Source organism: Capsicum annuum, chromosome 5 (assembly GCF_002878395.1).
Source record: "Capsicum annuum cultivar UCD-10X-F1 chromosome 5, UCD10Xv1.1, whole genome shotgun sequence".
NCBI lineage: Eukaryota > Viridiplantae > Streptophyta > Magnoliopsida > Solanales > Solanaceae > Capsicum > Capsicum annuum.
In genome coordinates, this window is record NC_061115.1 from 206968168 (window position 1) to 206980881 (window position 12714).

At 34.9% G+C, this 12714-nt stretch overlaps 2 protein-coding genes across 2 annotated transcripts; one reads left to right on the forward strand and one right to left on the reverse strand.

Moving 5' to 3' along the window:
* Nucleotides 1-1187: 1187 nt before the first annotated feature.
* On the forward strand, nucleotides 1188-12714 carry LOC107871139 (wall-associated receptor kinase 4). The gene is given in 4 exon segments (XM_016717944.2): nucleotides 1188-1359; nucleotides 11114-11225; nucleotides 11345-12121; nucleotides 12124-12714. Coding segments are annotated over 3 exon segments (1152 nt in total). The 5' UTR covers nucleotides 1188-1359; nucleotides 11114-11206; the 3' UTR covers nucleotides 12480-12714.
* On the reverse strand, nucleotides 5986-6754 carry LOC124898616 (secreted RxLR effector protein 161-like). The gene is made up of 2 exons (XM_047412247.1): nucleotides 6257-6754; nucleotides 5986-6156 (listed from the first exon to the last, which is right to left on the reverse strand). The coding sequence occupies exons 1-2, from the start codon at nucleotides 6752-6754 to the stop codon at nucleotides 5986-5988; spliced, it is 669 nt and encodes a 222-aa protein (XP_047268203.1).

Genomic DNA, 12714 nt, shown 5'->3' on the forward strand with positions numbered 1-12714 from the left:
ATACCTTAAATATATACGTCTATAGAATATACATACACATATATACGTACCATTCAATATATGTACTACTTTAAGTAATACATATTCTGCTATATATATATACTACAATATACACACACACACAATATATAGTTTTTTACTAATTTCTAAAACATATACACATGTATACGTTAAATATATATACTACTTTAGAAGATATATACACATATATACGTATCATTCAATATATACGTACTACTTTAAATAAAATATACTACAATATATGTACTACAATACACACACTAAATATATAGTTATATACTGATTTATAAAACATAGACACATGTATACGTTAAATATATTCTACTTTAGAAAGTATACACACATATATACGTATTATTCAATATATATATACTACTTTAAATAAAATATACTGCAATATTTTTACTACAATATACACACACACTAAAAATATATAGTTATATACTAATTTATAAAACATATACACATGTATACATTAAATATATACTATTTTTGAAAATATACACACATATATACGTACCATATATACGTACTACTTGAAATAAAATATACTACAATATATATATATACTACAATACATACACATACTAAATATATAGTTATATACTAATTTATAAAACATATACACATGTATACGCTAAGTATATACATCTTTAGAAGATATATACACATATATACGTATCATTCAATATATGTATTACTTTAAATAAAACATATACTACAATATATACACTAAATGTATAGTTGTATACTAATTTCTAAAACATATACACATGTATACGTTAAATATATACTACTTTAAAAAAAATATACACATGTATACGTATCATTCAATATAGACGTACACATATAAAATAAATGCACTTCTTTAAATAAAAAATATGCTATTTAATATAATAAATTAATATTACTTTATAGTAAATTAGTTTGTTTGTTAATTTTTTATTTAAAAAAAAAAATTAACTGGACCGGTTTCGGGTCAGTTAACCGGCAGGCCTGGATCGGTCTTGGTTCGAGCCAGGTTAACCGGACCCAATACCAAAAATAAATCGGCTCAGGACCCAGTACCTTACAGCCCATGGGCTGACCGGGCCGAGTTGACTAGGTAGGCCGGATCAGCCTGGCTCGTTTGATACCCTTAATTGAATATAAATAACTTCCCCCTTTTCTGACTTTCCTTTTACATCCGTAAAATCAAATCAGAAAAACCCTAAAATACCCGACATCAACCCCACTACAAAATCGATTCTCCATTGGTCCTCCATCCAACACAAGTTTTGTTGATTAGTAATCATTGATCCTACTTATTTTTTCTTGCTTCAGAATCAAATAAGTGAGGTATTCTTTTAATTTTTTATATTTTTTAATACTAAATTGGAGTATGAATTTAGAATTGATATGGAGTATGATCTGTTTTATAATAGTTTGTGGAATCGGCATTAATAAACTAATAACATGTGGAATCGGCATTAATGAACTAATAGCATGTGGAATCGGCACCCTTGTTTGGGCAAGCTTTTCTAAAGCCAAAAGTGATGTTTTAAAAAATAATTCAAAGTTGAGGTGTTTGCCGTATTTAATAGATGCAAAGAGAAGCTCAAAGAATGTTGTATTCAAGATTTACGTGTTAGTATTTTAGCTTGTAACTTTTGATGTAGTAAAATTTTATTCAACTTGAGATAAATGTATAAATCAACTACTAATAATTTATATTACAAAGGAAAAATAATTCTTTTAACCTGTAGAACGAGATATTATTTGAGTAAATGATTGAATGTGCATATGTACGGACTGAAAAAAAGATGGAACTAAAAAATTACATGCTGATAAAGTTAAATTCAGATATATATACATGTTACTAGACTTAAATTATATGATCACTAAAGCATAGAATTTAGTTCAGGTATATATATATATTTTACTAGACTCAACTCACGTTTTAAGTGAGTAATGTATAAAATCAAAAAGTATAGTATAAACCAAAAAACATAAACTCACTTAAAAAGTGAGTTATATAATTTTCATTGTATAACTGACCTTTTTAGTGAGTTATGTAGAAATAACTTACCTTTTATATGAGTAATACACTTTTTCAGGAATATGATGCCATTAGCCAACTACCGTTAAAAAAAATTGATATAATCACTTAAGCGTATTTTCGTCACTTTTTATATATATGGTATATTTTAATACACTTTTTTAGTTTCACAGCCTATTTTGGTTTCGAACTCCAAACTTCAAATGTCCAAAAAAAACCACCCACTTAAAAAAATATCCTAAACTTTTTCTTTTAACAAAATATGCTGTACTATTTGCAGAAAAAAGTGAACTTTTACATATAAAATGAAAGAATCTTTTTTAGATTGGGAATTTGACATGCTTAATATTTGAAGGTCTCAGTCAAAAGAAGTACATCAAAATTAAATTGATAAAATTTTATCTAAGATCAATAATGATTCAAGGAGGATTTAATTGATTGGCTAAATTATCAATTGTAAAAGAATTATCAGAAGAAATCAATTATAAAAGATTACTAACAACTTTGCTTCTCAAAAGCTAAAGAATCAATTTATTACTGTTTGAAAATATAAATCTAAGGTCTCTCATAAAATTTTCACTTTAGGTCATTAGGTCATTAATGTGCCGAAGCAAGCTTGGCAAGTTGCCAAGATTTTTTGGATTCAACTTGTTGAAAGGAATTTGCCACACCTTCAAAATCTTTTGGAAACTAGAATTTTTAGTGTCAACTAGGCCATGACCACTGAGGCATCTATCTGACATGCACAGCACTTCTTAAGGTCATCTGCATTATTTCAACAAGAGAATTAGTAAAACAGATGCATATACTATTTAAGTTTAACACACAAGTTGTTGATTCTTAACTGTCAACAAAATAGATATAAAATAATAGATCCTTATGATCTAAGCCCTTTTCGGGTCCCACCATAGCGGGAGCTTTAATACATAGAGTTGTCTTTTTACTCCTTTTAACAAATTGTACTCGGAATCTTCCCATTTTCTCAAGAATTAGAAATTAGCACAAGTATCTATGGTTAAAAAACACATCTAAACTATCACATTTCATGATTTTCATACCTTAACTATCCATTATTTCATTTACCTACCTAAACTATCACTTCCTTGTATTAAAACACACCTCGATGCCGCGTTAGCCTAAACACACTTGTTGTCGAGTGGACACAGTATTTGGCCAACTTGGCATCAAGGTGTGTTTTAATGCAAAGAGAGTAATAGTTTAGGCAGAAAGAAACAATGGATGATTGAGGTATGAAAAAACAATAGTTTAGATGTGTTTTTTACCATTAACTTATATTCTATTACATCTCTCTATAATTGGGAATATTTTAGCTTCACACTTCTCATTTTACTCATACTAACATGATTTTGTAGCCACATAGAATGCTTATGGATGTTCTAGGGTACAGGTTTCGAAAATCTTACTTTCTCTTTTAAACTACGTGACTTGTCAAACTCCATCACAAAGGGTGAGGGGTGAATGTCTTCATACCTTTATATATTAAAGGTGAGGAATTCAAAAGAAGTGTCTAACATGTCAAGAAATTCAAAACCTGCTATAACAATTTCAAGTGGGTTTCCATAATATATATTATTATCCTTCTTCAAGCTAAGCAGCCTATATATAATGAGGGCAAATAGTTATATCACTTCAAAATAAAGCCTAACTAAACCTAAAGTAGCAATATGGCTTTTCTTGCCTTATTGCTTCTTATTCTAGCTACATTAGCTATGTCAATAGAGAGCACGAACATGAGCAACAACGTGGCCAAGCCTGGCTGCCAAACTAAATGTGGGAAGTTGACAGTTCCTTACCCATTTGGAATTGGTATAGATGCTGGTTGCTCTATAGATTCTTCATTTGATATCAGGTGTGACACCTCATCCGATCCTCCGATTGCCTATCTCAACACTGGATACTCGAGTATCATCACAGCCTCGACTGTCAACATATCAGCTACTCAGAGCCCATCATAGACACATCATATAGAGCCTTGGAGGTCATTGACATATCAACTAGCCAGATAAGGATTAGAAACATGTTAGCAAGCCTATGGTATAAACAAAATGGGGAACTAGTTGACCAAAAAGCTACGCTTATCAATACAGAAGTGTCGTCTTTCACGTTATCTGAGAAAGATAACAGATTACTTCTCATAGGCTGTAGCGACGTAGCTATGGGTTCTGGTTATTTATTCTAGGAAGGGACTAATTTCAGCACTGGGTGTATGACTAGGTGTTCAAGCGGTAAGGAAGTCAGTAATAGCGGGAATTGTTCCGGGATTGTTTGCTGTCAAGCAGCCATTTTGGTGATCGGAAACCATACTGCTGTCTGGTCCTTCAACCCTTGTAGCTATGCCTTCCTCGGCGAACACGAAAAGTTTAAATTTAGGGGTGCATCAGACTTCATGGACCCGAGCTTCGAGAGAAGAATAGTGAATGATGTTCCTATTGTTCTTGATTGGGCAATTGGGACTCAAAATTGCAGTGAGGTTAGAAACTCAAGGCTAATTCATGCGTTCTCTTTGACAGGGAACACTAAACTCACTTTCTACAGTGTCAATTCAGAATCATTGGGCCAAAATGAGTTAAACAACCCCCACCCACCCCACCCCACCCTTTTTTGCCTGAACAAGGGGTACATTTACTAATTAGAGAGCATTCTTCTAACAGATATTGATGAGTGCACAAACAATCCTTGTGATGGAATTTGCACAAACACTCCAGGAGGGGTTCAGTGTTCCTGTCCGAAGGGATACTTTGGCGACGGCCAGAACTATGTAATCACAACTACCAAGCTAATGAAATTTCAATTTAGCAGATAATAAAATTTTATCAAACAATAGAGATGAAAATAAACATCAGATAATATAGATCCAAGCACAAAACCATAAGATAATATGGTTAAAAGTAAATATAGATCCAAGCATAAAACCATTACCTACGAGTGCCAAATTTCGATAGTTCTAGTATTAATCCTAATTATTATAAGTGTGTTGTTTTAGGTTTGAATCTTTAATCGTTAAGTATGTATGTTCTTTTAATATTACAACCACTTAATGAGTTTGAATATGTTTAAATGATTAAGATCTATAACAAATTCTAAACATCAGAAGATGTTAATTCAGAAATTTCTACAAAGTCAACAGTATATCACTACTTCATTCACTTTACTGCTAACCACCGGTGCCAACCATTATCAACTACCACCACCCATAACCACCAGCGCTACCAAATCACCATTTTTAGTCGTCACAACTCTAGCAACCATTTACAATCATTACCACCAACTACCATTACAACAACCACCACCATCACTACCTCCAATCACCATCAACCACCACTATATATCGCCAACCACCATCATCATTCACTACTTACTATCATCCACCATAATTATCAGCTGCCAACACCACCAACTAGCACCATTAGCAACCACCTATAACCACAATTGTTGGTCGACATTTCCACTAGCTACTGTTGGGAAAAAGGGGCAATTTTCCCACTACAATAGAACAACCTAGTGAAATGAACTGGTTCAAAACAATTGAACCAGACAGAACACTAAAAAAAATATCCGACAAATAATATTGAATACTAAAAATAAAGACACACAAAAAAATTTGATAATGGAGTTCAGCCAAAAAGGTATAATCTCCGAGCATCGCTCAAGGCAACCTTTTCTATTAATTGTGGGAGAAGAGAACAATTTGGGATATTTGAAATAAGAGGAGGAAGAGTTCTTTTATAACTCTAAAACCTCCACCAAATAGTAAAACTACGATGTGGGAGAAAAAGACCCAAAAAACAACAAATCTTCACCATGGCTCAATTTCAATCCCACCAAAATACAAGTCTTCTTAAACAAACAAATAATAAAAGCAATCTTTTGCGGTGCTTCCAATTTTGCGCTGTGAGGCACCAACTTCAAATGTGTAGGATATTAACCAAGTTTAAACAGTGTTCGAACTTGGCTCTTGTAACCACCTTGGTCAGCATATCTGCAGGATTCTCCATAGTATGAATCTTCTGGAGAAGTATCTCTTTCTCTTCGAGAATTTCCCACACAAAATGATTGCGAACATCAATATGCTTCGCCTGTGCATGAAAGACTTGATTCTTTGCTAAACGAATAGCACTCTGACTGTCCGAATACAGCTAAAGTTATTTCTGACCAACTCCCAAGTCTTTAAGAAACCCATGAAGCCAAATTGCTTCCTCTGTGAATCACTATATACTCTGCCTCTGTTGTAGACAAAGCCACTATAGACTGCAAGGTAGACTTCCAACTAACTGGCACCTTTGCTAAAGTGAACAAATAGCCAGTTGTAGATCGTCGCTTATCCAAATCACCTACATAATCAGAATCACAATATCCAACTATGCATTGACCAAGTGATTTATCCCGTTTGAATGTCAATCCAACATCTATGGTATTTTGGAGATACCGTAGAATCCATTTCACCGCTTGCCAATGACCTTTGCCCAGATCATGCATGTACCTGCTAATAATACTGACAGCTTGTGAAATATCTGGTCTCGTACACACCATTGCATACATCAAGCTTCCAACTGCATTTGCATACGGGACTTTTACCATGTATTCTCGCACTTCATCAGTTGTCGAAGATAATCTGCTACTCAGTTTCAAGTGAGGAGTAAGTGGGGTATTTACAGGTTTTATATCATCGTGCATACTAAAATGTTATAGTATCTTTTCAAATACTGCTTCTGTGACAACCAAAGTTTGCCTCTCTCTATATCCCTGCTTATCTCCATACCGAGAATCTTCTTGGCTTTTCCCAAATCTTTCATCTCGAACTCTTTACTCATTTGAGCCGATTTGTCAATCTCAACTTAGCTCTTTGCTGCAATCAACATGTCATCAACATATAAGGGTAAGTAAATGTAGGAACCAATTTGAAGTTTGCGCAAATACACATAATAATTGTATTTGCTTCTCTTGTACTCTGACACTTTATGAACCTGTCAAATCAATTGTGCCATTATCTCGAAGATTATTTCAGTCTGTACAATGATTTGCTAAGTTTACAAACCCAATCTTCTTTACCAGCAACCTTATATCCTTCTGGCTGAGTCATATAGATTTTCTCCTTCAAATCACCGTGTAAGAACGTGGTCTTCACATCAAGTTGAGCTAGCTCTAAATTCAACTGCGCTACCAAGGCCAACAAAATTCTAATGGAGGAATGTTTTACAACTGGAGAAAATACCTCATTATAATCAATTTCCTCCCTCGGAGCATAGCCTTTATCCACCAATCTTGCCTTGTAGCGAACGTCTTCTTTATTAGGAAATCCTTCTTTCTTTACAAATACCCATTTGCACCCAATTGCCTTTCTGTCTTTCGGAGTTGTGTCAACTTTCACGTCTTGTTCTTCTTAAGAGATTGCATTTTCTCTTTCACTGCACCTACCCAACTGCCACTTTTGGTGCTTTAAATGGCCTCTGGGTAGGTGGATGGAATAACTTCATCGGTAACTGGAAGTGCATAAGCTACCATGTCAGTGAAACAAGCAGGCTTCTAAATTTCTCGTCTTTGTCTTCTCACTGCAATTGGTTCTGATTACTGTAGAGGTTCTTGGGTCGGAACCTCTTCTTCATCTGACTCTTCTTCTGCCATAGTAGAGTCAGTGGTGGTGCTTTGTGCTGGGGTCACTACTGTTTGCTCAAACTCCACCTGCTTTGGATTATACTCCACCTGCTTCATAGTACTATTAGCTTTCACTGGATTTACCTTGTTCAACATAGCAGATTCATCAAAGGTAATATCCCTGCTGATAAATGTCTTTTCTACCTCAAGACACCACAAATAGTATCCCTTCACTCTAGCATTGAAGCCCATCAAAAGAGCCTTCTTTACTCGTGGAACCAACTTCGATTCAATCACATGATAATATAAAAAAGAACAACAAAATGCAAAGTATCATAATCAATTGCAGGTTTTCCAGACCATACCTCTAATGGAGTTTTGCCACCTATAGTAGATGATGACAAACGATTGATGAGATGTTGAGTGTACGTCACATCCTCAGCCCAAAATTTTCTGCCTAACCCATCATTAGACAACATACAATGAACTTTCTCCACAAATGTCTTGTTTATAGCTCTGACACCCAATTCTATTGTGGTGTTTTTCTAACAGTGAAGCGTCGAACTATGCCACCGTCTAGGCATACATCCAGGAATGGATCACTCTTGTATTCTCCTCCATTGTCTATTTGGAGAACCTTGATCTTTCCCTGTCTGATTTTCAACTTGAGCTTTCTACTTAAGGAAAATTCCAAGCACCTTATCCTTGTTCTTCATGGTAAACACCCAAACTCTCTTGAAAAAATCATCAACAAAAGTGACAAAACAATGCCTACCTCCGATGGACGGAGTTTTGGCAGGTCCCTACACATCTGAGTGCACATAATCCAAAATACCCTTGGTATTATGAATTGCAGTGCCAAACTTCACTCTTCGTTGCTTTCCCAGAACACAAGCATTACAAAATTTAAGTTTGCAAGTCTTTGTACCTTTCAACAATCCTTGCTTGGCAAGAATTTGCAAGGACTTTTCACCAGCATGTCCCAACCGCATATGCCACAGTTTCGTTACCTCAACATCCTTCTTTGTGCTAGAAGTTGCTGCTGCTACTATCCCCAACACTGTACTACCTTGGTAGTAGTACAAATTGTTCTTCCTCATGTCTTTCAACATCACCAGTGCTCCTGAAGTTGCTTTAAGAACTCCATCTCGTATCATCACAACTAGGCCCTTAGATTCAAGAGCCCCCAATTAGATGAGATTCTTCTTTAACTTTGGCACGTACCGCACATCCCTCAAAATTCTGGTGGATCCATCATGATTCCGCGGTTTGATTAAACCTATCCCGGTTGTTTTACATGGATTATTACCCATGTAAACAACCCCACCATTGAGTTTCTGAAATTCAAAAAACCATTCCTGAATGGGACACATATGATGGGTACATCCTGAATCCAATATCCACTCATCTGGATGAGATGATGTTGAAGGCATAACAACTAAGGAAATATTTGATTTCACATTACTTTTGCATTCTGCAAAATTTACATCTTGCAAACTTTTCCCTTTCTTTTTCAACTTCGATCAGTCTTTCTTCCAGTGCCATTTCTCATGACAAAAAGCACACTCATCTTTGGCAATGGCTCGGCCTTTTGATTTGGACCTTTCTCTTCTCCCTTTAGTCTGGCTTTGCTGATGACCCCTTGTCACCAATGCTTCTTTGGATGTTGTTGATTTGGTTTTTATCTTATCCTGCTTTCTCAATTCATGACTATATAAAGCAGAACAAACAGCATCTAACGACACATTCTCCTTTCGGTGAAGTAACATAGTTTCCAAATGTTCAAATTCATCGGGAAGAGATGATAACAATATCAAATCCAGATCCTCATCCTCAAATTCCACATCTAAATTCAACAGGTATGCTACTAATTGATTAAACATAGTGATGTGTTCATTCATAGTAGCACCTGGTTGATAATCAAATTTGAACAACCTTTTCTTCATAAAGAGCTTGTTCTGACCACTCTTTTTCAGAAACTTGTCCTCCAACGCCTTTCATAATTTGTCGCAGAAGTCTCATTCTTGAAAGCATACTTTTGCTCTCTAGATAGGCACGATCGAATTGTTCCACACGCCAATCGATTAATGATGCTCTAATCTCTATTTTCCACCTCTTCTGGTTTCTTTTCCTCAATAGCAATATCAAGATCCTACTGGCAAAGAGAGTCCAAAGTCTCTCCTTGCTCATGCCGAAATGGCCAGTACCATCAAATATTTCCTCCGCCAACTTCTGACTGGACAATGGGAACCTCGACTATGATGACGAGGAGCCCAATGCCCCCGACATAATATTTGAAATAGGATCCTTCATTCCTTGATCTTTATTTGCCATTACAGACTCAATAAAAAGTATTCAATATTAGTAATTCTTTTCTGATGTGGAAGATCAGGCAGAATTGCAACCACAGAGCATACTCAGACAGAACCTTAGCCTTAGCCTGGAACCAACCTTAGGTCCAAAAGGACCAAAGGAATACAAAATCTGGATCTGATACCACTTTGTTGAGGAAAACGAGTAATTTTTCCACTAGAACAGAACAACTTAGTGAAATGAACTGGTTCAGAATAATTGAACCAGACAGAACACTAAAAAAAATACCCGACAAATAATATTGAATACTAAAAATAAAAAATTTGATAATGGAGTTCAGCCAAAAAGGCTTAATCTTCGAGCACCGCTCAAGGCAATCTTTAAGAGAACAATTTGGAATATTTGAAATAAGAGGAGGAAGAATTCTTTTATAACTCTAAAACCTCCTCTCCAAATAATAAAACTATGATATGGGAGAAAAAGAGACAAAAAAACAATAGCTACTACCCACAACCAACATCATCAGAGACACTATCCCCAATTGATATCGAGAGCCGTCACCACTGGCCATTAGCAACACCAATCACCATATAATATTTTTAAAATATTTTATTAATATAATATTGGATTTGTTTAGCATTTTATTTGAATTATATATATTTTAGTTGTAAAATGAAGACAAATTTTATGCATTCAAACTTATGAAAACAAACAAGCTTAGTTATTTAGTATTAAGATCCTAATAAAACATCTTAATATGGATGGGTTTCAAGATCTCGGACAACTAAATCTTAATGAACATATTGATATTGTATTTAAAAGTCGGACTACACAGGAAATAACACAAAAATTGCCACGGTAAATGAGGGGACTAAAGAATGCTCAGCAAGACTTACATGGAAAATTTTACTCAAAATAAGAAAAAGAAAACTGCAGCCAATACGCAAAATAACACTATCATAAGGAGATTTTGCAAACAGTACATGTGAAGACTCTCCAAATTTATATATTCATGTCAATATATTATATCTTCATCAATAATGTTGTCGAACATATCTTATGATAAGTGAAATTTGATTGCGCACTAACCACCCTTTTTAAGCTGTCCAATCTTATATATGTTTCAAGGCTTGTGTAGTACACTATTGTCCGATGAGCAGATACATCATCCTTCAGTCCTTCTAATGGCTCCAATACCACTTGTAGGGATGAGAGAAAATCATGGAAACTATTACAATAGGTGAGAATAATTTAAAAGAAAAAACCTTCTCTAATAAGGGAAAAATCACAATCGAGAAGCAAAAAGCCGTTGGTTTACCCCAATGTTTTTTGATATTCTACTATATTGATCAATTGCAGGTTTAGGTCTTGGATTGTTGTCACTACTTGTTAGTGTCACTTGGATATTTCTCGATTTAAAAAGGAGAAAAATTCTGAAATCACGGGAGAAGTTCTTCAAGCAAAATGGTGGTATGCTATTAAAACAACAAATGTCGTCCAATTTAAATAAGGTGTTTACAATTGAAGAACTCAAAAAAGCTACCAACAACTTTGCAAAAGATCGCATCCTTGGAGTAGGTGGAAATGGTGTAGTTTATAAAGGGGTTCTACCATATCAGCGCATAGTTGCAATCAAGAAGTCAAAACAACTCGAGCAAAACCAAATAGAAGAGTTTATAAATGAGGTTGTAACACTGACTCAAATTAACCACAAGAATGTGGTGAAACTATTGGGTTGTTGCCTAAAGACTGAAGTTCCTTTATTGGTCTACGAATACATATCTCACGGTACCCTTCACCATCATATACACACTAAAAATGGAGAAATGCCTTGGCTTTCTTTCCAAAATCGATTAAGAATTGCAATTGAATCTGCTGATGCCTTTAGTTATCTCCGCTCTGCAACTTCTATACCTATCCTACATAGAGACATTAAATCAGAAAATATACTACTGGATGACTACTATACAATAAAGATTGCTGATTTTGGAGCTTCAAGGTTAAGACCTTTTGACCAGGCAGATATGAGTTCACTTATACCAGGAACATTGGGTTATCTAGACCCTAAAGGCATAAAATTGGGATTGTCAGACAAGAGTGATGTCTATAGTTTTGATGTAGTACTCGCAGAGTTGTTAAGGAGAATCGCTTATTTCAAATTCTCCATCATAGGGTTTTGAAAGAAGGCTCACTGGATCCGCTTAATTCCATCGGTGAGCTTGTGGTTAGATGCCTTAACACAAAAGGAGAAGAAAGACCAACCATGAGAGAAGTGACAAATGAATTGGAAGGATTCACTAAATATATTTTCCATTCTTGGGCTCATCACGACCAAGAAAACAATCAACTACAAATGGAAGAAATGATCAGAGAACGGAATGATCTTTATACTGTGAGAATGCACACTTCCACCAATTGTGATATACCATCAAGTGTTCAACAAATCTCTGAATATAGCATGAGATGTGAAGAAGACCCCCTCTTTGATAATTAATTATTTAAATTTGATAATTAGTGTATTTACATGTTCATTTGATTTCATTGCCATTAAGAGCCCAACAGTTTAGTAGGATATTTGTATTTTTATTTGGAGTCTTTCGGAAACAACCTCTTTGCCTTCACAAGATAGACGTAAGGTCTGGCATAGACACCACCCTCCTCAAACTGTATGTTGTAGTAGTTGTATTCGTGTTTAATTTGATCTACTTTAATATTTACTTATTGCTTAA

Coding starts and splice junctions, on each gene's coding strand:
- LOC124898616 (XM_047412247.1), bottom strand. CDS start 6,754: ATGCACGATGATATAAAACCTGTAAATACCCCACTTACTCCTCACTTG. Junction 6,157..6,256: donor GAAGCAATTTGGCTTCATGG/GTTTCTTAAAGA, acceptor TTTCATGCACAG/GCGAAGCATATTGATGTTCG.